Source organism: Salmo salar, chromosome ssa16 (assembly GCF_905237065.1).
Source record: "Salmo salar chromosome ssa16, Ssal_v3.1, whole genome shotgun sequence".
Taxonomy (NCBI): Eukaryota; Metazoa; Chordata; class Actinopteri; order Salmoniformes; family Salmonidae; genus Salmo; species Salmo salar.
In genome coordinates, this window is record NC_059457.1 from 76,027,590 (window position 1) to 76,054,215 (window position 26,626).

General features: G+C 45.4%; 1 protein-coding gene across 30 annotated transcripts in view; it reads right to left on the reverse strand.

Moving 5' to 3' along the window:
* The window catches only part of LOC106574709 (poly(rC)-binding protein 3), a 37,070-nt gene that overhangs the window by 3,043 nt on the left and 7,401 nt on the right, over nucleotides 1-26,626 (reverse strand). For 2 of the 30 annotated variants that reach the window (XM_045697873.1, XM_045697875.1), the window contains exons 2-14: nucleotides 26,102-26,220; nucleotides 24,547-24,669; nucleotides 5,705-5,879; nucleotides 5,399-5,422; nucleotides 5,204-5,245; nucleotides 4,968-5,084; nucleotides 4,681-4,812; nucleotides 4,339-4,467; nucleotides 3,250-3,393; nucleotides 1,798-1,839; nucleotides 1,065-1,170; nucleotides 493-548; nucleotides 106-275 (exon numbers count right to left, since the gene is read on the reverse strand). In XM_045697873.1, the coding sequence (XP_045553829.1) occupies nucleotides 106-275; nucleotides 493-548; nucleotides 1,065-1,170; nucleotides 1,798-1,839; nucleotides 3,250-3,393; nucleotides 4,339-4,467; nucleotides 4,681-4,812; nucleotides 4,968-5,084; nucleotides 5,204-5,245; nucleotides 5,399-5,422; nucleotides 5,705-5,785 (1,043 nt within the window). In that variant the 5' untranslated portion in view covers nucleotides 5,786-5,879; nucleotides 24,547-24,669; nucleotides 26,102-26,220. Of the gene's footprint in view, nucleotides 1-105; nucleotides 276-492; nucleotides 549-1,064; nucleotides 1,171-1,797; nucleotides 1,840-3,249; nucleotides 3,394-4,338; nucleotides 4,468-4,680; nucleotides 4,813-4,967; nucleotides 5,085-5,203; nucleotides 5,246-5,398; nucleotides 5,423-5,704; nucleotides 5,880-15,061; nucleotides 15,320-17,071; nucleotides 17,151-24,546; nucleotides 24,670-26,101; nucleotides 26,221-26,626 lie in introns of those variants that run through there. The other 28 variants (XM_045697878.1, XR_006759832.1, XR_006759831.1 and 25 more) reach the window with 28 other exon arrangements.

Here is a 26,626-nt window from a genome sequence, read left to right on the forward strand (position 1 = left end):
AAACAGACAAACAGAGGATCCCCGGGACAACAGGCCCCTTTGTCAATTGTAATGTGTGTGTGTGTGTGTGTGTGTGTGTGTGTGTGTGTCTGCCAGGACTCTGACCTTGCGTTGATGAGGTACTGGGCCAGGCTGATGTTGGCGGGGGTTCCTGTGATGGTGATCTGGCGCTCCGATGACCCTTCCATGGCGTTAGCAATTTTGATCTGCGCCCCAGACATCTGTCGGATCTCGTTGATTTTGGTTCCCTGGCGCCCGATTATGCAGCCTATTAGCTGGGAAGAAGAGGCGGAGGGACTTAAAACAGGGGAATAGCAAAGTCTGAATGGAATGCATACAAAGTCATACGCACCATGACACCCTGACCCCTTTTTTCAGTTGTTCTATTTTTACAAATATATCCATGGTGGTACATGCAAGCATTTGAAAACTTTTTGTTGAAATATTGACTGACTATTGGTGAAATCAAAGCTCCATGGTCCCCGTACTCACATCATTGGGAATGGTGAGTTCATGAGTACTGGCCTGGTTACTGGCATCCAGACCTGCTGTATGGGAGAGAGAGAGACAGAGAGGGGACACGGCATAAAATAGAGTTTTGCACGGGAGGGTGACGTACGCTGTGAGCGACAGTTATCTTTGGAGACCTATAGTCGGAACCCTGATTGGAGATGCTGCTGCAGAGGTCTTGAGAGAGCAGCCTGTGGCTTCTCCTTCTCTGTTGAAAAGGGGGTTCGTTCTCAAACCAGAGGAGATTTGCCCGCCGACCCAGATAAAACTAACTCGGAAGGACCAACATCTTAAAGGCGCTACAAAAGCAGATTCAAAAAATAAACCAAATATTTGAAAAACTACAAATAAAACGTCAACGTCAACAAGAGCAACCACCAGGTGGCCATGTCACCGGAAGCGCAGCACAAAGAACGACAGGAAGAGAATGGACAGAGAAAGACAGATAGAGGAAGAGAGAGAGAAAGAGGAGGAAGTGTGTGTGTGTGTCTCTACAGGTAAAAAAAGAGAAGGAGATTTGGTGGAGGGTGGTTCTCGTGTAGGTGGGTACGTACCGGGGAAGGCAGGGGTGGTCTGTCCAAGGGGATTAAAGGGGGTTTGCTGCATAGCCAACTGGTGGAGCTTGGTCAACTGCTGAGGGGGGTAGGAGGGACAGCAGAGCTATGAGGGCATCGTTAAAACACACACACACACACAGGTCAGGTCTGTCACCAAGAAAAGTACAAGAAGAAAGACAGGATTCAGGAGAAGCAGTGACACAGATAGGAGGAGAGAGAGAGAGAAAGAAGAAAAGGAAACTCATAGAGGACTTGGCCCGAGTCGGTGAAGAAAGGATGCCTCTATGTGTTTGGATGGTGCCATGTGAAATTTAGTTCATGGATGTCTGTGTCTGAAACACTTTGACCCAATGTGGCGTTATCAAACATACCATGTCCTTTTGACTACTTTGAGGTATTCCTTGAAATTGACCTCCTCCTCTCTGAAGAAATACTGCACTTAGCTTTCACGTTCCTCACTTGAGCAACCGGTATCCTTATTATTCTGGGTGATGGATAAGGAAATAACTGTTTTCTTTCTGTGTCCCTCTGCTAGCTTTCCTACAGACTAATGTCCTATGAAGTTTGGCTCCAAACGGAGGACAGAGGTTGTGAGTAATTTCAGATTTGAAAGAGACAGAAATTACTTTTCAGAATTGGTAGTATTAATATTATGGGTTAATATTAATAGGATTGGACACAGAGAGAGTAGAGTGTAGAGAGAAGACTGCCTCATGGAATTAGAACTCACGTCAGGGTGAGGGATGGCGTATTGTCCCTGAATGGTGTAAGCCTGGAAGGAGAGGAGGGAGAAACATACAATGCTATTAGAATCTGCTGATGGAAGTGGCTAAATCAGCGTTTCCCAAACTCGGTCCTCGGACCCCAAGGGGTGAACATTTTGTTTTTGCCCTAACACTACACAGCTGATTCAATTGATCAAAGCTGGATGATTAGTTGATTATTTGAATCAGCTGTGTTGTGCTAATGCAAAAACCAAAGCGTGCACCCCTTGGGGTCCTGGGGACCGAGTTTGGGAAAGTCTGTGTACTTCCACTATACCTCCACTAGGGGCAGTAGTGGTCTACATCAGTGACCCCACATCTATCAGAGTCATATTCACTGATTCTAGTCACTTGATAACTCTTTCAGTATTCTCTTAGCAGGGTTGGGCCAATTCCATTTCAATTCCAGTCAATGCAGAAGGTAAACCAAATTCCAATTCCACATTTCCCTCATTGAAAAGCATTTAAGAGAATTGGAATTAGAATTTCAGTGTACTTCCTGAAGTGACTAGAATTTAAATGGAATAGACCCCAACCCTGTCTTAGTATTATCTCGTATGGCAATCAATCAATTCATGTCAAAATTAAACATACAATGCTAGCAAAAAAAGATCTATGAGCAACCATGAAAAACAGTTCAGATATCATATCCCTTGTACTGAGGTGAATACTGAACACAACTGTCTACTTCAGTCTCTGACCACTTATGTGGCTCCATTTTTGCAAGTCACCATTTGTGAAACTTGAGATAATGTCATAATGTCATATTACAGGCCATTATTCCTAACGAAATGTGATATAATATCTGTTGAAGGGAGTTGGATAAACAATGGGAGCTTGCACATGAATACTTTACTGACGTACTAAACATGTTACTGATCATTTCCTTGGGTAGTAGGGCAGTTTATTTATTTTTTAGAAAAAGAATGTGGTAGGCATAGAACTAATTTTACTATTTTATTTACAATAATAACTGCTCTCTTTAATCATATTGCAAGCTCCTCCATTGTCCTCTCGACTCCCTCTCTAGTTCTTCACCCCTCACATCAATCAGGTTCAGGGAGTGGCTACGGTGAGGGCTGGGGAGAGATGTGATTGGAGGAAGGAGTCGAGGACCCACTGTCAGGGGAATGTGATTGGACCTAATTGATGTGTGCTCATCGGGGTTCACAGCGTGATAATGGGGTCAGCATTGGGCTGAATTCCATTTCAACTCCAGCCAGCACAGCAACTCCATCCAACATCCAACATATTTTTGGATCATGTTTAGGATCAAGTCCTGAGTCAACTGGCGCTGAAATGGCAGCTAGCCCAGTTCTGATGGTGGTAGTGGTGATGGTGGTGGTGATGATATCATGCTAGCAGAGGCAGTGGCAGTGGTGAGGAGGTGAGTGATAAAACCTGGAAGTGACACTAACAGGCAGTGGCTGGTGCTGCAGTAAGAGGCTGAGGTTGGCAGTGGAGGCCCCCAGCGGGTCGGCTCTTACCTGGCCACCTGAAAAAATGACGGGGGTGGAGGCAGGCTTGGGGCGGTAGGGGATAGTGGCACCTTTCGGTGGGGACTGAGGAGAGGGAGGAGAGGGGAAGAGGAGTAGAGAGAGTGTTAGAGCAGTGGGATGAGGGATACAGTACAGAGAGAGATAGAGAGAGAGAAAGACAGAGACAGAGAGAGACAGAGAGAGCGAGAGAGAGACAGAGAGAGCGTGAGAGAAAGAGAGACAGAGAGAGAAACAGAGAGAGACAGAGATACAGAGAGACACAGAGAGAGAGACAGAGAGACAGAGAGAGCGAGAGAGAGAGAGAGAGACAGAGAGACAGAGAGAGACAGAGATAGAGAGAGAGAGACAGAGAGGCAGAGAGAGAGAGCGCGGGAGAGAGACAGAGAGAGAGACAGAGAGAGAGAGAGAGAGAGAGAGAGAGAGAGAGACAAAGAGAGAGAGAAAGAGAGAGAGAGAGGGAGAGAAAGAAAGAAAGAAAGAAAGAAAGAAAGAAAGAAAGAAAGAAAGAAAGAAAGAAAGAAAGAAAGAAAGAAAGAAAGAAAGAAAGAAAGAAAGAAAGAAAGAAAGAAAGAAAGAAAGAAAGAAAGAAAGAAGAGAAGACAGGAAGAGGTTTTGTAGACTGAGGGACAGTGCCTTGGGAGAAGACAGTCTGTGACGCTCACTACATCACACTATTGTTCTTTACTGTGGATGCATGCAGTGACATGAAATAGGTGTTGTGTATAAGAGCACACTGACAACTGAAATCACATGATTTTACCTCATAGGTCAGCTATATCATTGCAACCTGGGAAGCCATCATCTACAACATTGTTATAATCATTTTGTCCCATGGTCTATACCGACCAAGATCCTAATTCCTTCCTTAGATGTTTGAGACGGTAAAAACAATTGTACATCCACGTTTTACGTTCTAGCTGACTCCTAAGGTCTGTGTGAATGTATTTTTCCTGTGTATTCCCGGAAGGACTGCATCAGACCCTCCTCCTTCATCCCTCCATACTCTACCTCTAGCATGACAACACAGATCTGCTTGACACACTGGATAATGGCTTCCGGGGCTCCTGAGATGGTGACTGCTCGTTCAGTGGAGTTGGGCAGCATGTCCCCTGCGACCTGTACCTGAGCACCTGTGGACTGAAGTGGGAAGACTGTTATTGAGCATGTGTACTGTGTAAGGTGCAATGAATAATAGCTGGCCCTCAAGCCGGATAGGAACGATTCCTAAACAAACTACTAATAAGAATGTAAAGGCTGTATATGCATTTTCTTGCCAATTAATCACTAACTAACTAATAAATTGTCAATTAAATTCAATCAATCATTATCACTAATTATGTCCTTCTTTACCTCTCTCATTTCTTTGATCTTGGAGCCTCCTTTCCCTATGAGGGAGCCACATTGGCTGGCTGGGACCACCAGACGCAGAGTGACAGGGGGCTTGCTGGTGGCTGGACTGTTGCTCATAGAGTTGATTATATCCTGGGAAGAAACCATAAAGATCATATTAGCATAATAGTATTGTATTAAAATACCTGGTGTAACAGAATTGTAAAACAGCCACAGAATTGTAAAACAGCCGTTGTAAAATGAAGCACGACCAAGAGGGGATTGAGGGGAATATGTATGCTAGATACCTCTTCAAACTTGTATGCGATCATGGCGAAGGCCTTGAAGATGGCATCTGTGGGTCCGGTGATGGTAACTATCCTCTCTGGGCAGTTTCCCTCAGAGATGTTGATGCGTGCACCGCTCTGTGGATCAAACAGTAGACACGGTTAGATAAATAAAGTAGGTCATGAAGTACTAAATAGAATACTATCCATTTAATATGCATTCTTAAACTGGGTAAGGTGCATTATCGGATACATACTGCACTTACCTCTTCACGCATCTTCTTCACTGTCTCTCCTTTCTGAAAAGACAGACAACAGACAGACAAGAAACAGACAACAGACAGACGACAGTTAAAACATCGGAGTGACGTCACATTAAAAAAATGTCCTCATTTTAAAACTGTTTTGTAATATTCATATGATTGTGATGTGTCTATGAACATGATAGTTACCTTTCCAATGATGCTTCCAACCTCCTGCAAAGGAACGGAGGTTCAACAACAGTTAGCATCAACGTCCAATTCAATACATGACAGAAACTATCCCAAAAACCTTGAGAAGCGACCTCTCCTCGTCTCCCTCACAACCACAGATCTAAAAACACTTGATAGACAGTAACCTATCCAGCCCATTCAGCCAACGGTGGTCGTGAAGGAAAGGAGATAAGGAGATAAGGAAAGTAAGCCATATGAGAGTATTGGAACCAAAATAAAGGAAACTATCTGAGAGTATTGGAACCCAGCGGGTGTGTACTGTACCTTGCCGTGCATCAGAAGCCTGATGGTGAGGGTGACGTTGAGGCCTCCTTCGCCTGGCTGCTGCACCTTGGGTGGTTCCATGTTGGGATTGGATGTGAAGGAAGGGGTGTGGTCACGTAAAAGATGAGTCCCAGGGCCAATGAGAGTGTGATGGAACAGCCAGCCAACCAGTCACCTGCAAGACAAGAAGGATGAGACACGACCACTCAATATTAGGCCCACTGGAAACAGAGATACCAAACTACCACTGGATAACATTGATGGATATCATCTTTGAATGAACCTGCTCATGGATACCATTCGAGTTCTGTTCAGACAGGAAGAGTTTTATAGACTGAGTGGAGGACAGTGCTTTAACTCTGGAGGACAATCTTTAACTCTGGGATCTTAATTTGACCTATATTGTCGCAGCAAAAGAATCCTGCAGCAACAGGATTTGAATGTTTACTCCATAATGTTGCTTGATCAGTGGTTAGGCTATTAGCTGGCCAAAAGTAGCCTACATGAAAAGTGCAATACTGTTAATATAACTGTGTGTTAGTGTGGGTTTTCAGTGAATTCATGTAAATTACGAAACTCACCTGCATTTCCTGCGGTGCAGGAAAATTCTGAGCAACAAAAGGGTGATCAAATTAAGATCCTACACCTGTACATCACAAAAGTATAGGGACAGGGAAGGCCATAATCCCTGAACCCAGAACTAAATGAGCTAAGGCTGTCATAAGAGACTAGGAAGGCCATAACAGTGTTGGTTGGTTGGTTAGTTGTAGCTCCATTTCATGTTGTTTGACCTTTTTTTATTCCTATCCAAACAAAGGATACTGATTCATGATTTCAACTGGCTGAGAAAAGATTTCCAGTTCTATGGATATAGAATGGGAAGTTGTTCATTCTAAATGTTCCATTGCCATGATGGCTGGCAACGTTCTTATTTACAATTTTAGTCATTTAGCAGACGCTCTTGTCCAGAGCGACTTACAGTAGTGAATGCATACATTTCATACATTTATTTTTATTTATTTTTATTTTTTTCCGTACTGGTCCCCCGTGGGAATCGTACCCACAACACTGGCATTGCAAACACCATGCTCTACCAACTGAGCCACACTGGACCCTTGCTTGCTAGCCAACTACGGCTCACACAGTCACGTCAAACCGTGCAAGTAGAATAACAGCAATGTTGCTGAATTCAATTTCTTTGTATATATCCATGAAAATGATGTTTGATTTCGACTGGCTGAGAAAAGATGTCCTTCTCGTCCTGACACGTTAATTCTTAATAGGACAGTGGAGATCGAATTTCAATATTGAAACAATGTTGCAAATGTCGAGAGACAGACAGCGATGTTTGGACAAACCCCTGTTATAATAAAACCCAAAAGTTAGGTTAGAAACATGGGGAAAAAAGATCAAGATGCTTTTTACAGTGGAAACCAAGTTAATGAATTGGCTGGCTGGGCTGATGAGACACTAGATGCGTAGATTTCTCCGATTTCTCAGATAGAACAGAAAACAAGATGCCCATTTTTACGTCATAGGCTTACCCCTGCTAAACTGTTTTTTTGTGTATGGCTTAGAACACATCTCAACCAATCACAATGCTTGTTTTGACCAACCCGTTGTAGGATGAAAGAAAGAGCGAGAACCAGAGGTTGTATGATAGGCCAAACGGAGAGAGTGGGAGGCCATGGGAGGTCTCTGAGATAAGGGAGGAAAGGCTTCTGCAACCAGCTGTCTCTCTCCAATCTCCCAGAGGTCAGATTACATAAAAAGCCTTAATCCGGGTTTAAGAGCCAGGCCAGTGGTGCAGGTCTGCCACAGGGCCTGGGCAGGGACAGAAATAAACCCAGTAAAACCAAGTGCAGGAAGGGGGTTGGGGGGTGGGGATGCACGTGGGGTGTGGTAGGCTGGCGGGACCGTAGCACAATGGACTGCTGGAGCCAGGGGTTACCGGGGTTATTTGGGGTATTTTGGTGATGGAACTAGATGAGAGGATGCAACCACTCTCTGTGGTATTGTAATAACAATACTGGTGTATATGTAGCTACCACTTCTGGTCTTCGTGAAGGCATACATGGTGATGGAAATGCCTTCGAATTCGGATGGGTATTTGAAGCATTCTTCAAAAGGCGGCATGCAGAAAACAAATCATATAGACTCCAATCGGGTCCACACCTCCTGAAAGCCATCATGTGTGGCTGAAATGAGAATGTATTTTCTCTTGTGTGCCTGGTGGTGTGTTTGAATAGCTCTTCTACCATCCACCACCTTCTCCCTCATCCACTGCAGCACAATAGAATTAGGTCACAGACTCATGATTCATCCATGCCCCATCCATGCCTTCCAGTCAACTTGCTTTTTATTTCAACAGCTAAATATTAGGCACCATTCTCAGACGGAACTCTATTTGAGACAGCGGCAGCATAAAAAAATGACATTTAAAATGCAAAATCCTGTTTTATCTCCAAATGTGCCTATTATGTCCCTTGGTTTGAATGATATTTAATTTAATCCCATACGCTTAACATTTGAATCTGAGCGCAATCAGTTATGTATTAGAATATATTAGAAGGGTATGCTATTTAGGACACTATACCACTGTTTTCAAGAGTGAGGCAACAGAGTGAAGGTTAATAAATGCGTCCGACCAAACACTACGTTATCAAAACCAATTGTCTGCATTCGACCAATAGTGTTTTTAAGTATATTTTCAGAGCTCTGGACAATGTATGTGTTGACCATGCTCAATCCCCTTTGTTAACAGAGTTATCACATCAACTAGTTGGAAATAAAGAAAAGGGGGAGAGAGAGAGAGAATGAGGTAGAGAGAGAGAGGGATAGAGAGAGAAAGAGGTAGAGAGAGAGAGAGAGAGAGAGAGAGAGGGGGATAGAGATAGAAAGAGGTAGAGAGAGAGAGAGAGAGAGAGAGAGAGAGAGAGAGAGAGAGGAGGGGATAGAGATAGAAAGAGGTAGAGAGAGAGAGAGAGAGAGAGAGAGAGAGAGAGAGAGGGATAGAGATAGAGATAGAAAGAGGTAGAGAGAGAGAGAGAGAGAGAGAGAGAGGGATAGAGATAGAGATAGAAAGAGAGAGAGAGAGAGAGAGAGAGAGAGAGAGAGAGAAAGAGGTAGAGGGAGAGAGAGAGAGAGAGAGAGAGAGAGGGGGATAGAGATAGAGATAGAAAGAGGTAGAGAGAGAGAGAGAGAGAGAGTGATAGAGAGAGAAAGAGATAGAGGGAGAGAGAGATAGAGAGAGAGAGAGAGAGAGAGAGAGAGAGAGAGAGAGAGAGAGAGGGATAGAGAGAGAAAGAGGTAGAGGGAGAGATAGAGAGAGAGAGAGAGAGAGAGAGAGGGATAGAGATAGAGAGAGAGAGAGAGAGAGAGAGAGGGATAGAGATAGAAAGAGGTAGAGAGAGAGAGAGAGCAAGCGAAAGAGGGATAGAGAGAGGGAGAGAGAGAGAGAGCGAGATAGAGAGAGAGATAGAGATAGAAAGAGGTAGAGAGAGAGAGAGAGAGAGAGAAAGAGGTAGAGTGAAAGAGAAAGAGAGAAAGTGGTAGAGAGAGAGAGGTAGAAAGAGAGAGAGAGATAGAGATAGAGATAGAAAGAGGTAGAGAGGGAGAGATAGAGAGAGAGAAAGTGGAAGAGAGGTAGAGAGAGAGAGAGAGAGAGCAGTATTTCTCGTGACATCTGATGTAGTTAGTAAGTGGGTCAGAGAGAGCTATGTTGAGCTGCAGAGCTGCTGGCCTCCTCCTTTATGGTGCTCTGCTATTGAATTAATCACGCTTTACGCTCGGGTGGACAACACCGCGCACAAAATGGCTCGTCCTTTTCTTTCATCTCTCCCTTCGTCTGCTGCCCTGCCTGCCCTCAGCCCAGTGCAGAAAAGACAGCATGCTGCAGCATCACTCCTAGAGAAGAAGCCCCACTTTACATCTGCCTGTCTTTCTTTTCATTCCTTGGCTCTTTAATGTAGAGCTAACAATGGAGGATGACTCCTCTTATGTAGACCCACTGGACTATGAGTGACCGAGAATACTTTACTAAATATGAAAAGATCGCTGTCTTCAGTATCTGAAGAGGGTGGGCAGGAGAGAGCTCTGAGTGAGTACAGTCACGGCCCCCTCACTGAGACAGGTGAGACTTAAATAGAAGTGACGCCATCACTGATCACCTGAAATGATTCTGTCAGCAGTCAGGAAGGAAAGAAGAAATGGAGAGAAAGATATTTGGGACAATTGTGTGACATCACCCGGGAATTTTATTTTTTATTTATTTCACCTTTATTTAACCAGGTAGGCAAGTTGAGAACAAGTTCTCATTTACAATTGCGACCTGGCCAAGATAAAGCAAAGCAGTTTGACACATACAACAACACAGAGTTACACATGGAGTAAAACAAACATACAGTCAATAATACAGTAGAAAAATAAGTCTATATACAATGTGAGCAAATGTGGTGAGATAAGGGAGGTAAAGGCAAAAAAAAGCCATGGTGGCGAAGTACATACAATATAGCAAGTAAAACACTGGAATGGTAGGTTTGCAGTGGAAGAAAGTGCAAAGTAGAAATAGAAATAATGGGGTGCAAAGGAGCAAAAACAAATAAATAAATAAATAAATAAATACAGTAGGGGAAGAGGTAGTTGTTTGGGCTAAATTATAGATGGGCTATGTACAGGTGCAGTAATATGTTAGCTGCTCTGACAGCTGGTGCTTAAAGCTAGTGAGGGAGATGTGTTTCCAGTTTCAGAGACTTTTGTAGTTCGTTCCAGTCATTGGCAGCAGAGAACTGGAAGGAGAGGCGGCCGAAGGAGGAATTGGCTTTGGGGGTGACCAGAGAGATATACCTGCTGGAGCGCGTGCTACAGGTGGGTGCTGCTATGGTGACCAGCGAGCTGAGATAAGGGGGGACTTTACCTAGCAGTGTCTTGTAGATGACCTGGAGCCAGTGGGTTTGGCGACGAGTATGAAGCGAGGGCCAGCCAACGAGAGCATACAGGTCGCAGTGGTGGGTAATAAATGGGGCTTTGGTGACAAAACGGATGGTAGACTGCATCCAATTTATTGAGTAGGGTATTGGAGGCTATTTTGTAAATGACATCGCCGAAGTCGAGGATCGGTAGGATGGTCAGTTTTACGAGGGTATGTTTGGCAGCATGAGTGAAGGATGCTTTGTTGCGAAATAGGAAGCCGATTCTAGATTTAACTTTGGATTGGAGATGTTTGATGTGAGTCTGGAAGGAGAGTTTACAGTCTAACCAGACACCCAGGTATTTGTAGTTGCCACATATTCTAAGTCAGAACCATCCAGAGTAGTGATGCTGGACGGGCGGGCAGGTGCAGGCAGCGATCGGATGAAGAGCATGCATTTAGTTTTACTTGTATTTAAGAGCAGTTGGAGGCCACGGAAGGAGAGTTGTATGGCATTGAAGCTTGTCTGGAGGGTTGTTAACACAGTGTCCAAAGAAGGGCCAGAAGTATACAGAATGGTGTCGTCTGCGTAGAGATGGATCAGAGACTCACCAGCAGCAAGAGCGACATCATTGATGTATACAGAGAAGAGAGTTGGCCCAAGAATTGAACCCCTGTGGCACCCCCATAGAGACTGCCAGAGGCCCGGACAACAGGCCCTCCAATTTGACCAGCTCCCACCCATGACCAGCTCTGAAACCAGATTGCATAGCGGAGAAGGTGCGGTGGGATTCGAAATGGTCGGTAATCTGTTTGTTGACTTGGCTTTCGAAGACCTTAGAAAGGCAGGGTAGGATAGATATAGGTCTGTAGCAGTTTGGGTCAAGAGTGTCCCCCCCTTTGAAGAGGGGGATGACCGCAGCTGCTTTCCAATCTTTTGGAATCTCAGATGACACGAAAGAGAGGTTGAACAGGCTAGTAATAGGGGTTGCAACAATTTCGGCAGATCATTTTAGAAAGAAAGGGTCCAGATTGTCTAGCCCGGCTGATTTGTAGGGGTCCAGATTTTGCAGCTCTTTCAGAACATCAGCTGACTGGATTTGGGAGAAGGTGAAATGGGGAAGGCTTGGGCGAGTTGCTGTGGGGGGCGCAGTGCTGTTGACTGGGGTAGGGGTAGCCAGGTGGAAAGCATGGCCAGCCGTAGAAAAATGCTTATTGAAATTCTCAATAATAGTGGATTGGGAATGGGAATGACAGACAGATGCCGCCCAGAAGCCTTGATTAGTGCTGGGCAACAGAAAGGAATGCACTGACTGGAAGTAGATCAGCACTGCAGTCTTATCATTCACTGTAGAAATGAGACAGCAATTTTCTCTGCAGTGTTGCCTCACCTTATCTGGCCTCACCGCTGCCCTTCCCTGCTTCCGGTCAGCTGTGTGTGAGTTGGTGCCTGTGCATGTGTGTACTGTATGCTTGCTCAAGCTTAGACCAAAGAGAACATGCAATCACCATCTTTAAGGTTTCCTTACTGGAGATTGGAGATTGTGTTGGAAAATATGTTTTGTTTGAACATCTCCACAAAGTCAGACTGATTATATGGAACATCAATCCAAAGGCTCTTACAGCGCACGTGAGAGAAAGACTGAGATCTGGAGGAATGGGAAAATGGAGGACAGAACTTGCAGTATAATCTAGGCCAAAGCCCCGTCATCTGTTCCGTTTTAATCCACCGAGCTAGAGATATGTCGTTATGATTTTTCATATAAACCCACCATAAGCATAGACTTGTAAGCCAAAGCAGTAGAGAGAGAGAGACCACAAAACTGAGACTGAGGTTGACTCAAGACTCTTCACAAGCAGTGCACCCCACATTCATATACTCTGTATGTTTGCCTGCTCCGACACAAATTGACCCTGATTCTACAAATGACCTTTGAGCTCAATCATAGTGTAATTAATAGAGCATGAGTTAACTCACAAGCAAACTAGAAAAGGGCATACATATGTTACACAAGGCACACAAATCGTAGCTGTTTTCTCTTTGGTTGGCCACGTTTGCTGTTGAAGATAAGAGATGAGTGACGCAACATTGTATTCTGTTATGAGGAGCCAAGAGAAGTGTCAGTCAGAGGATCCAGTCCATTCTACATTCTGAACCCACTAAAGAGACTTTTCATTAGGAAAATAGCTGCAGTGAACTACTCACTTAAAGCAAATCAGCACCCTCAAATAGCACCGATATGCCCCCTCAATCACCGTTGACCTCCCACCTCTAACCTTTTAGACGGTCTATGTTGTGGCTTAAGGATGTCCTATGTATCCTCAATACCATGAGGACATCACAGAAGGAAACCCCATATGAAGAACTCCATCTACTTTAATGACTCAGGCAGAACCGTCTCCTGCATGACTGAGCCTGTCACTAAAATCATCATTCTACTTCTAATAGATTGGAATGCTGGATTCAAAATGGCCTGCTGCCAGTAAGTAAGGGCCACAGTGGACAGCAGAGAAGTACATGTTGATATTAGATATTCAAGGTGAACTTGTGTTGCTGTTGGAAAATAAAAGAAACAAATATACTTGTTGTTGTACCAAAGTGGCCAGAGACAGAATTGCACCCCCCCAGTTGTCAGATCTTCCTTTGAAAAAGAAACTCTTACATGGGGGACAATGAATATAGAACAGAATAGAAAACAATGTGTTGTAGATGCAGGACACTGAGATATGAGCAGCAGTTCTGGTCTCATCTGACGCTAACTAGGCTTTTGTTGCAGTGTGATTGGAGGGGAGGGGGTGGGGGGAGGTGGGGAGGGGGCGTCTGTGGTGCTGAGCGAACGGCCTTCCTCTCCTCTACCCGGCTGTGACAGTACACTCTAGAGCTGTCACTCTAGATCAGCCGCCCCCGCGCTGAGACCTCAGCCTACATCACAGTCAAAACAGGGGCGACCACTCACTCCCTCGTACTGAGTAGTGCCCTCACCAGGCCAGGCGACACTGGAGAGAAGAGAGGGATGGGGCATGGGTGGTCCCAAAAACACTTGTCATTGTCCCCTAATAAGAATCCAATCACAAAATGGGGTCGTAAAATGTGCCATTGCCTACGATGGGATAGAGAATGTAGACCCCGTTTTGCGTTGTAGCATACCATGTTGTACTGTGGCTGTGGTGGTAAAAGAAGAGCGTGCGGTCGGCCATCTTAGATTCCCCACAAATGTACATGAGATCACAGCTTGTCACTAAGTCAAGGCTCCGCTGAATGAGCATGCATGGAGTTACAGATCACAGTCATGTTAAATGGGTCGAGTGTAAACACATGATTTTTATCATTCTGAAATTCTATAATGTAATTTTTGATTGTAGTATTTTTACTTCCTTGATAGATTACAATGATATTTAGTTTTCTAAATTCCAATACAAATATTAATTTGATAATTTCAACAACAAAAAAATAGTGCCAGCCTTCGGTATTATTACTTGAGATGTCGATTATGCAACATTTGAACAATTATGTGATCTTTTAAAACCTGTCCTAACCATTACGGAGGAAACGTACATTCCAACGATTTGGTGCTTCCTTAGTTCAATCCCACTGTTCACATGAATTAGTGATAATGCCAAATGACACGTTGACTGTTCATACAGACCAAGAACACCACCAAGAGAGCTAATGTGATAGTGAGGATGATTGGGATAATGGTCGTGCGGACTAGATACATCCATCTCATGGGCGATCAGGTTCCGTTACCATTCAGTGTGGACAAGGTCAGCGGAACCTATCGCAATAGAACTACGCCACTTCTGATCTGCAAAACATCACAATGTCATTAGAACCCACCTTAAAGGAACAATTAACCGATAATTCTATTAAGCAATTAGCCCGAATGTATACGATCACGAGTCAATAGCAGGGTTGCAACGAACCAACAAGCTAACCGGCGATTCTCAAGGGAATACAGAAATACTTTCACAGCACACACATGGGGTCGCAACACCCTTTGTATTTGCCTAATGAAGGACACACTAAGAGCAACGGCTAAAACAATGGAGTCAGATCGATGTCCACTGTATTACAAAACAAAGGGGTTTCAAATAACGATGGGATTGAGATAATAAACTCGCAACATGTCAACGGCTGCTGTTCCCGCACCGCTTAACGATAACTCTACAGACATTCATTAATTATTGAAGACATTTCCCAACTCAACATTGGCCAATATCTCCTGCTGCCAGTTTAAAGCCAGGAGACTACCCATGAAGCCTTTTTTTACAAATAGTCCAACACTAGCCTACTGTACGTGCATATGATAAAGTCAATTGCACTATTTTACATTTCCACCATATATGTTTATACAAATAAATACATATTTGAATAGTAACAATATGACCATTGGACTCATCAGAGGCCTTCCTCAAACCTGATCTAGAAGCTGAAAAATAGGCATTACCTTCGTGCAGCGTAAAACAGATGGCCACCACTTTCGACGTTTCGCAAAAGATTAAAAAACACAGAATGAAAATGATTTTTTCCCTCTCCCGTTTGCTATGCCCAGTCTGAATCGGGATATCTGATTGGTTGGAAAGGCCAAATCACATGCGCGAGACAGAGAACCCGTGACCCCTCTCTAAATAAAATGACGAAATGAAACAGCCTTGCATCCTAGCCGAACAATTTGTGGCAGTGTGATACCCTGACTACACTGACGATGTTGTGGTCTACTGTAAATAGGCTGTATGATGAGGCAGGATGGGGTCACCCCCCCCCCCTCCCCGACCCCAAAACGGAACAAAGGGGGTGCCTAGTGAGGCACGCTGGCATTGGGGCATGTCTACGGAGGCGGGGTGTCAAAGTCTGCATAGCCACCCCCAGGCACTTGCCTGTTCTGTAGGTCAATTGTTCACTCACCAACTCACCAACCCACAAACCCACCAACCCACCAACCCACCAACTCACCAACCCACCAACCCACCAACCCACAAACCCACCAACCCACCAACCCACCAACTCACCAACTCACCAACCCACCAACTCACCAACCCACCAACTCACCAACCCACAAACCCACCAACCCACCAACCCACCAACTCACCAACCCACAAACCCACCAACCCACCAACCCACCAACCCACCGCCTTCTTCTCTAGCTGATCACAAACACAACACCCCAGATACAACAACCGCCACGGAACGCCAGCACAGACCCACAGACCCCCAACGTCTGTGACAAGGGACTACCAGGGTTAGTGGTTGGTTTGTGGGTTGGGGTGTTGGTCTGTGTGCCCTGGAGGATGAGGCTGGTAGAGGGATGGCGATGCAGAGGTCAAAGCCCAAACCCCACATCACATGTCTGTCATAACATCCAGCCGCCCTCGAACCAACATTGCTCCTCCCGGCTGGCTTTTAATCTGCATGTGTGTGTGTGTGTGTGTGTGTGTGTGTGTGTGTGTGTGTGTGTGTGTGTGTGTGTGTGTGTGTGTGTGTGTGTGTGTGTGGAATTACAGGGAGCTTTAGAGGCATCCCATCCAGATTATCCAATCCAGCTAAAATCCAACCCTGTGCCTGATGGACAGTTGTGCAGGGACCCCAGCAGCACAGACAGAATGTAGGGTTTAGGGGGTGGAGGGTTTGAGGAGGGTGGTGTGGGCGACGGGGGTACAGGCATTGGATTAGTGGCAACACAAACAATGAGGAGTGTGTCCCACCTAAAATTCAATTGTTCAGAGGGAAGCAAGAAGCATATATTGGTTTATATATGTTCTCTTAAACACTCAACATCTATCTATCTATCCCCCCCAAAAAACGCAGAATGATCCCCACAGCCGCCCTGATCCCCACACGCCTGTCGATTGGCCCGTGGGAGAATACTACAAACAGAGCATTAAATTTGCTCCACATTGAATCACAAGAGGCTGAGAGAGGCACAGTGTCACATGGAATCTGCTTTATATTCAAATAACGCTGTTGGCTCTCCTTCAAAAGCAAGAGTACATGGTGGCAGCCCCACAGACACAGACTTGAACTTTACCGTTTTTCCTCAAGTTATTACCATGTAAGGCCTTGTCCACATAGTTTTAGACAGCGTCCTCTCAATGTCTCCTTCCCTTAGGGCCCACTGATCTGAAAGGACTTGATAGGTGAAAGTGATATTGTGGAACTGGGAAACCTGTCCCAGTCGTTGCACCTATCAGTGCTCATGAAGGAAAGGAAATAAGGAAAGAAATACATTTGAGAGTATTGGGACGTGGCCAATGTATTCCTCCATATCCCAAAGCAGTCACAGTGCATGTTTTACAATAAACATATACAAACCCCTATAGCAACCACACCTACTAATTATGCACTTGAGATGGCAAGGATATCTACATCTCAAGTCCATGCAAAAGATCCAGAGTGAGTCTTATAGAAGGCCTCTTTACCTAGTAGTATTCATATGTTCAGGCAGTGCACAGTATCTTACCGGTTCAGATGAAGGGAAAGTTCCAGAGGAGGAGATGGAGGTTCAGTTTGGGACCAGACAAACATGGAGGATAACGGACACTCTGAGGTATGGGCTGGCTGGCCTGCTTCTATATGTAAACTTGCCCTCATAGCCTCCAGCAAGGTGACCAGCCCAGCCCAGCCCAACCCAGACTAGCCCTCGGTGGGAGAAGCACCCTCCCCATAGCCACCCCAGTCCCCTGTCAGGAACAGGCAGGCCTGATGGAGGCAGAAGGGCGTGAAGGAGAGAGGGAGCGAGGGAGAGAGGGAGCGAAGGAGAGAGGGATCAGGAGGAACAGTCGATCCCGCCAGTGATTGTTGACTGAAGGAGGCGGGGCTGGTACCAAATAATGAGTGTTGTGTGTGTGTGTGTGTGTGTGTGTGTGTGTGTGTGGTGGGGGGGGGGGGTCACAAAAGGGACTTTTTGGGGAAGTGATTATCTAAGCACTTCCCCTGACCCAATGAACATTTTATATCAATACTCAATACTTTTTATACAACCAACTGACGTATCCTGGGCTGCAGGATCATTAAAAACGTCATTATTGATTGCAGAGAAGCCACAAGCCACATGCATTGTCTACAGTACCTAATAGACACTGAATAAGATTTGTCTTACAACACACTTTACAGCCAGGCAGAATGGTGCTTTAACAAGTTTAACAAGGGCCCAGTTTTTCTAAAGTTATCTATCTGGATTTCGCCTATTGGATAGGATTAAATGCATAGAAATAGAATGAATAGGACGGACGTATCATTGACTTGAATGGGGACTCCCGCTCTATTCATTCTATTTCTAGGCATTTTATATTGCTGCGCATCGCTTTTGAAAAACTGGGCCCTGATGTCCGGTTTTGATCATAGAATAGAGTCGTGTAATCTTTGACCATCTTATCATCCAAATGATCAGCATTATACGCCCGTGGGGATAAGAGTGCACGGCACTTCCTTCTGTCTCAGTCAAAACAACAGACCTCCTCCGCCAGGCAGCTTCCTCTCCCCTTCTAAAAGCCTCAACTTCCCTTCTGTGCCCCCACAGCCCCATAATCCACAACAACAATCCCAGCCCCTAATGGAAAATATGGCCTGACCCTCTCCACTGATGTGGTCAATGCAGCCAGTAATGGGTCCACATTGCCTTGCAGCTAAAACCAATAATGAATGGGGTGAATGTCTGAAATGGAACTTTAACCGTGTTGGTCTGTCTCTTTTGTCACATCACAGTATGTGGTCTTCCTTTAGTAATGCCAGCGTCCGTATATACAGAGGAATAGTCCTTTCAACTTCTAATCAAACGCAACATTCACTGACGCTATTCACCTCCTCAATAGATTGTTGTTTTTGCGACATCATTTCTCAACGCGTGATTTGTAGACTTGTCAGTGTTCTATAAGACATTATAAACAGGGTGGTTCGAGCCCTGAATGCTGATTGGCTGACAGCCATGGTATATCAGACCGTATACCACTGGTATGACAAAACATTTATTTGTAATGCTCTAACTACATGGGTAACCAGTTTATAGTAGCAATAAGTCACCTCAGGGGTTTGTGGTAAATGGCCAATATACCACGGCTAAGGGCTGTACGCAGGCACTCCGCGTTGCGTTGGGCACAAGACCAGCCCTTAGCCGTGGTATATTGGCTATATACCACACACCCCTTCGGCATTATTGCTTACACAACATATCCTATACAGTACAAGTTACACTAATCCAATCAAATGACCAAATTGATGGAAAATCCATCAGATTCCATGGTTAGGATTAGTGATGACATCAGACATGTGTGTAATACAGGTTAGTGCTATGTGATGACAGACATGTAGGTTATACAGGTTAGTGCTATGCAATGACATCAGACATGTGGGTAATACAGGTTAGTGCTATGCAATGACATCAGACATGTGGGTTATACAGGTTAGTGCTATGTGATGACATCAGACATGTGGGTTATACAGGTTAGTGCTATGTGATGACATCAGACATGTGGGTTATACAGGTTAGTGCTATGCAATGACATCAGACATGTAGGTAATACAGGTCAGTGCTATGTGATGACATCAGACATGTGGGTTATACAGGTTAGTGCTATGTGATGACATCAGACATGTGGGTTATACAGGTTAGTGCTATGTGATGACATCAGACATGTGGGTAATACAGGTTAGTGCTACGTGATGACATCAGACATGTAGGTTATACAGGTTAGTGCTATGCGATGACTTCAGACATGTTGCAAAATCTGCAAAATCTGGACCCATACAAATCAGCCGGGCTAGACAATCTGGACCCTCTCTTTGTAAAATTATCTGCCGAAATTGTTGCAACCCCTATTACTAGCCTGTTCAACCTCTCTTTCGTATCGTCTGAGATTCCCAAATATTGGAAAGCTGCCGCGGTCATCCCCCTCTTCAAAGGGGGTGACACTCTAGACCCAAACTGCTACAGACCTATATTTATCCTACCCTGTCTTTCTAAGGTCTTTGAAAGCCAAGTTAACAAACAGATTACCGACCATTTCAAATCCCACCGTACCTTCTCCGCTATGCAATCTGGTTTCAGAGCTGGTCATGGGTGCACCTCAGCCACGCTCAAGGTCCTAAACGACATCATAACCGCCACCGATAAGAGACATTACTGTGCAGCCGTATTCATCGACCTGGCCAAGGCTTTCGACTCTGTCAATCACCACATTCTTATTGGCAGACTCGACAGCCTTGGTTTCTCAAATGATTGCCTCGCCTGGTTTACCAACTACTTCTCTGATAGAGTTCAGTGTGTCAAATCGGAGGGCCTGTTGTTCGAGCCTCTGGCAGTCTCTATGGGGGTGCCACAGGGTTCAATTCTCGGGCTGACTCTCTTCTCTGTATACCTCAATGATGTTGCTCTTGCTGTTGGTGATTCTCTGATCCACCTCTACGCAGACGACACCATTTTGTATACTTTTGGCCCTTCTTTGGACACTGTGTTAACTAACCTCCAGATGAGCTTCAATGCCATACAACTCTCCTTCCGTGGCCTCCAACTGCTCTTAAACGCAAGTAAAACTAAATGCATGCTATTCAATCGATCGCTGCTCGCACCTGCTCGCCCGTCCAGCATCACTACTCTAGACGGCTCTGACTTAGAATACGTGGACAACTACAAATACCTGGGTGTCTGGTTAGACTGTAAACTCTCCTTCCAGACTCACATTAAGCATCTCCAATCCAAATTTAATCTAGAATCGGCTTCCTATATCGCAACAAAGCATCCTTCACTCATGCTGCCAAACATACCCTCGTAAAACTGACCATCCTACCGATCCTCGACTTTGGTGATGTCATCTATAAAATAGCCTCCAACACTCTACTCAACAAACTGGATGCAGTCTATCACAGTGCCATCCGTTTTGTCACCAAAGCCCCATACACTACCCACCATTGCGACCTGTACGCTCTCGTTGGTTGGCCCTCGCTTCATACTCGTCGCCAAACCCACTGGCTACAGGTTATCTACAAGTCTCTGCTAGATAAAGCCCTGCCTTATCTCAGCTCACTGGTTACCATAGCTGTACCCACTCGTAGCACGCGCTCCAGCAGGTATATCTCACTGGTCACCCCCAAAGCCAATTCCTCCTTTGGTCGTCTTTCCTTCCAGTTCTCTGCTACCAATGACTGGAACGACCTGCAAAAATCTCTGAAGCTGGAGACTCATATCTCCCTCACTAGCTTTAAGCACCAGCTGTCAGAGCAGGTCACAGATCACTGCACCTGTACATAGCCCATCTGTAAACAGGCCATCTATCTACCTACCTCATCCCCATTCTGTATTTATTTATTTATCTTGCTCCTTTGCACCCCAGTATCTCTACTTGCACATTCATCTTCTGCACATCTACCATTCCAGTGTTTAATTGCTATATTGTAATTACTTCGCCACCATGGCCTATTTATTGCCTTAACTTACCTCATTTTCACTCACTGTATACAGACTTTTTGTTTTCTTTTGTTCAACTGTATTATTGACTGTATGTTTTGTTTATTCCATGTGTAATTCTGTGTTGTTGTATGTGTCGAATTGCTATGCTTTATCTTGGCCAGGTCGCAGTTGCAAATGAGAACTTGTTCTCAACTAGCCTACCTGGTTAAATAAAGGTGAAATAAATAAGAAAATGTGGGTAATACAGGTTAGTGCTATGTGATGACATCAGACATGTGGGTTATACAGGTTAGTGCTATGCGATGACATCAGACATGTGGGTTATACAGGTTAGTGCTATGTGATGACATCAGACATGTGGGTTATACAGGTTAGTGCTATGTGATGACATCAGGCATGTGGGTTATACAGGTTAGTGCTATGTGATGACATCAGACATGTGGGTTATACAGGTTAGTGCTATGTGATGACATCAGGCATGTGGGTTATATAGGTTAGTGCTATGTGATGACATCAGGCATGTGGGTTATACAGGTTAGTGCTATGTGATGACATCAGACATGTAGGTTATACAGGTTAATGCTATGTGATGACATCAGACATGTAGGTTATACAGGTTAGTGCTATGCAATGACATCAGACACGTGGGTTATACAGGTTAGTGCTATGTGATGACATCAGACATGTGGGTTATACAGGTTAGTGCTATGTGATGACATCAGACATGTGGGTTATACAGGTTAGTGCTACGTGATGACATCAGACATGTGGGTTATACAGGTTAGTGCTATGTGATGACATCAGACATTATACAGGCCACACGCAGCATGCTGTGGTGGTATCAAATGAGTAAATTCCCTCCTGTCTAGTGAGCGTCACCATGGATACAGGACAGGGATTATACACCGCCAGAGTACTGCATCACCATGGATACAGGACAGGGATTATAACCAGCCAGAGTACTGCACCACCATGGATACAGGACAGAGATTATAACCAGCCAGAATACTGCACCACCATGGATACAGGACAGAGATTATAACCAGCTAGAGTACTGCACCACCATGGATACAGGACAGAGATTATAACCAGCCAGAGTACTGCACCACCATGGATACAGGACAGAGATTATAACCAGCTAGAGTACTGCATCACCATGGATACAGGACAAGGATTATAACCAGCCAGAGTACTGCACCACCATGGATACAGGACAGAGATTATAACCAGCCAGAGTACTGCACCACCATGGATACAGGACAGAGATTATAACCAGCTAGAGTACTGCACCACCATGGATACAGGACAGGGATTATACACCGCCAGAGTACTGCATCACCATGGATACAGGACAAGGATTATTACCAGCCAGAGTACTGCACCACCATGGATACAGGACAGAGATTATAACCAGCCAGAGTACTGCACCACCATGGATACAGGACAGGGATTATAACCAGCCAGAGTACTGCACCACCATGGATACAGGACAGAGATTATAACCAGCCAGAGTACTGCACCACCATGGATACAGGACAGGGATTATAACCAGCCAGAGTACTGCACCACCATGGATACAGGACAGAGATTATAACCAGCCAGAGTACTGCACCACCATGGATACAGGACAGGGATTATAACCAGCCAGAGTACTGCACCACCATGGATACAGGACAGGGATTATAACCAGCCAGAGTACTGCACCACCATGGATACAGGACAGGGATTATACACCGCCAGAGTACTGCACCACCATGGATACAGGACAGGGATTATAACCAGCCAGAGTACTGCACCACCATGGATACAGGACAGGGATTATAACCAGCCAGAGTACTGCACCACCATGGATACAGGACAGGGATTATAATCAGCCAGAGCACTGAAGGGTGCAGCTAGTGGAAGCACAAGTGGTAGTCTGTAATATCTGTCTCTTCCATTAAGGCTTTACACAGGGCACAGAAGAGAGAGGGGACTTTGTCTCCCTTTGTGTTTAGATGGATAAAGCTACATGTACCATGCTCTAGGGTCTCTCTCTCTCTGTGTTCTACTCTCTCCTTTCCCTCCTCTCTCTCTCTCTTTTCTCCTCCCTCTCTCTCTTTGACTGCCTTCTCGTAAGGTATCTGAAGCATACATCGCTTGTTTTGAGATGATTACTGACTGTGTACATTTTGCTGGTAGTTGCGAGAGATGTATGTGTGCCTGTTTATACCTGCGCTGTTGATGCAGGGGGCAATAGAAACTATTTATCTCATACTGCCGATACATTAGTGTGATATAAATTGAACTTGACCACGCCAGTTGAACTGGCACCCAGAGCAACTCACCCACATGTACAGAGGGAGGTGGCATGTTCTCTCATAGCTTGGTTACAGGGACGACTATACAAACACTGTAGAATACATCACAAAAGGGCCCAAGTAAGAGGCTTCTAATTATACTGTATGTATCACCATTTACCACCCACTTGTGTGGCACATTGAGCCCTTACACCTTGGAGACTGGGACACATTTTTATCCCTGACAAGTAGGCTACAGACCACACACACAGACACCAAATGCACAAGAAATGACACACAAATGCCTGGACTTGCACACTCCTGCACTGATTGGCTGTAAGCTAAAGCTGCCAGTGTGGCAGAGCCAGTTGCGTTGACAAAGGACACAAGTTACCCTGGGTGTCAGAGGGAGAGTGGCCTTAGCCCCAAGTGTGTGTGTGTGTGTGTGTGTGTGTGTGTGTGTGTGTGTGTGTGTGTGTGTGTGTGTGTGTGTGTGTGTGTGTGTGTGTGTGTGTGTGTGTGTGTGTGTGTGTGTGTGTGTTGACAGTGACACAACAAGCAGACAGAGGCGAGAGGCAAAGAAAGTCACCAGACCCTCAGAGATGGCCCTTTGCAACCCTGGCACTACACATTAAACTCCGCAACAGCTTGGGTGTAGGCCTTGGGTGTAGGCCTATGGACTGCACTGGACATCTTTAGTTAAGCATAGACTTAATGTGCTTTTAAAAACTAAAGAGGCGTGGGTAGGGTAGGGCAGGGGAGGGAGGGCAGGGTAGGGTGGGGCAGGGTAGGGTAGGGGCGGGGGAGGGAGGGCAGGGGAGGGCAGGGGAGGGCAGGGGAGGGAGAGAGGGCAGGGCAGGGCAGGGTAGGGTAGGGCAGGGGAGGGAGGGCAGGGTAGGGAGGGCAGGGCAGGGCAGGGCAGGGCAGGGCAGGGCAGGGCAGGGCAGGGGGAGGGGGAGGGAGGGCAGGGCAGGGGAGGGAGGGTAGGGCAGAGGAGGGAGGGAGGGCAGGGCAGGGCAGGGCAGGGAGGGCAGGGCAGGGTTGGGAGGGCAGGGCAGGGAGGGAGGGAGGGAGGGCAGGGGAGGGAGGGAGGGCAGGGGAGGGCAGGGCAGGGCAGGGCAGGGCAGGGCAGGGCAGCGCAGGGCAGGGAGGGAGGGATTTCAGGGCAGGGCGGGAGGGCAGGGCAGGGCAGGGCAGGGCAGGGCAGGGCAGGGCAGGGCAGGGCAGGGCAGGGCAGGGCAGGGAGGGACTTACCACAGACAAGCTGGACCACTGGGATCAGGACATGGGCAGTAGTTGTGTTTGGAGGAGGGGGAGCTAGGTGACTGACAAACTGGTTCAGATCATCAGCTCCAGCAGGACCAGCATCAACCCATTCTAGAGAGAGGAAAACATAAGTACCATTAAGAATACATTTCAAACCGTTAACACGTTTTTTAAAATTCCAGATATATTTCAATATACATGACTGAAATACAGTACTATAAAATAGTGCATTTCAGCCCACGTGAAAAAATGCTTCAGTTTACTAGAGAGTACTACAGTACTTACTATATCATTTTGTAGTAAACTATACTACTGAAGTTTTTTTTACTTTGTATTTTACCTTTATTTAACTAGGCAAGTCAGTTAAGAACAAATTCTTATTTTCAATGACGGCCTAGGAACAGTGGGTTAACTGCCTTGTTCAGGGGCAGAATGACAGATTTTGTAGTTTGTCAGCTTGGGATTTGATTTTGCAACCTTTCCAATTACTAGTTCAACACTCTAACCACACGCTGCCGCCCCAAGTACGCCTCGATCATGTGTAGTATTACTATATCATTATGTAGTACATCGTAGAATACGATTGGAAAATACTACAGTATACTATAGTCAGCAAAATCATTACAGTAAATACTACATTAACGTCTGCAAAAAAACTAGAGTTTTTAAACTATAGTAATACTAAAGTAATTAATTTGCACACAGTATAACCTGCCCATTCCCCTCCCCCATATCTCAATTTGTGCCAACCATAAGTAAGAAACCTACATGCCAAGAATAGACCATATATAGTGTTTCTTACAGGTTATAGACAAGAGCAGAAGTGATGAACTATCCGTTCAGAACCACTCCTACCTTCCTACAGGTTATGGGACATCTAATCTTTTAGTATTTCTCCAGTAGGTGAAAGCCTCCACTTCTAGGTCAAAGATAATAAAACTGGGGCCCGAAATCAGCTCTGGCATTTCTAACATTGGCCTATATTTTTCCTTGAGGCCCCCATGAAGGCCCATTTTTTTTCTTGAGGCCCCACAATGGCCCATTTTATTCCTTGAGGCCCCCTAGATTATTCAGATAAAGATAATTTTGCGCAACAAACCCAAGTTAGACAGGCCCATTGGGCTAAAACTGGACCAGCCCATCTGACATTTGCCCGAAATGCCAGATGGTCAGTCCGCCCCTGGCTAAAAGGCAGAACAAACACCATATGTGGACCTACACCATTAGTGTATGCTTAAATGGCTTTCATCATTAGTAAACTCAACAAAAACTCAAATTAGTAGCATTCTCTTCTGCTGCAGCTGAAAATAACAGCCTCCTTATATTGTGTGAAAAAGTGTATGTGTGTATTTGTGTGTGTGTGTGTGTGTGTGTGTGTGTGTGTGTGTGTGTGTGTGTGTGTGTGTGTGTGTGTGTGTGTGTGTGTGTGTGTGTGTGTGTGTGTGTGTGTGTGTGTGTGTGTGTGTGTGTGTGTGTGTGCGCGCGTGTGCGTGTGTTGATTATCAGCCTAATGGGTAATGTCAGAAGATCATGCTGTTCTTACCAAAGAGGGGTCCAGGAAATCTCCTTGCTGTTCTCCTCCATGTCATGGGACCCTGTCTTATCCCACATTCCAGAATACCATGGAAGATTCCACCTCTCCACTTCTGATCCACCCGGGGACTAGAGAAAGAGTAAAACATTTGCAGGCAGGGGTTAACTGTGAGTTTTGATTGAACATTGACTATCCCAGTCAACTGCTTTCCCATGATTATTTCTGATTTCACGTATTGGAGCCCATGTTCCACTGAAACGCTTTAGATAGAATTGACCATAATATAGATGGTGACGTTGTCTCTAGATCTTGATTAGATAGTCGGCTAGACAGTGGGAGGTCAGCGGATGTCGTCAACATCAATGGCACGTAACGCGATGATAACCTGCCACTCTGAGGGTGGTTTAGGACAAGTCGTGTGTGTTCAATGTGCTTGGCCTGCCAAAGGAAAGTAGTCATTTTACCACTGTGGCTGCTGTTTCAACAGGATAACAGTGCCCTCTGTTGGTCGCTGTGTTCAAATACAACTCACTG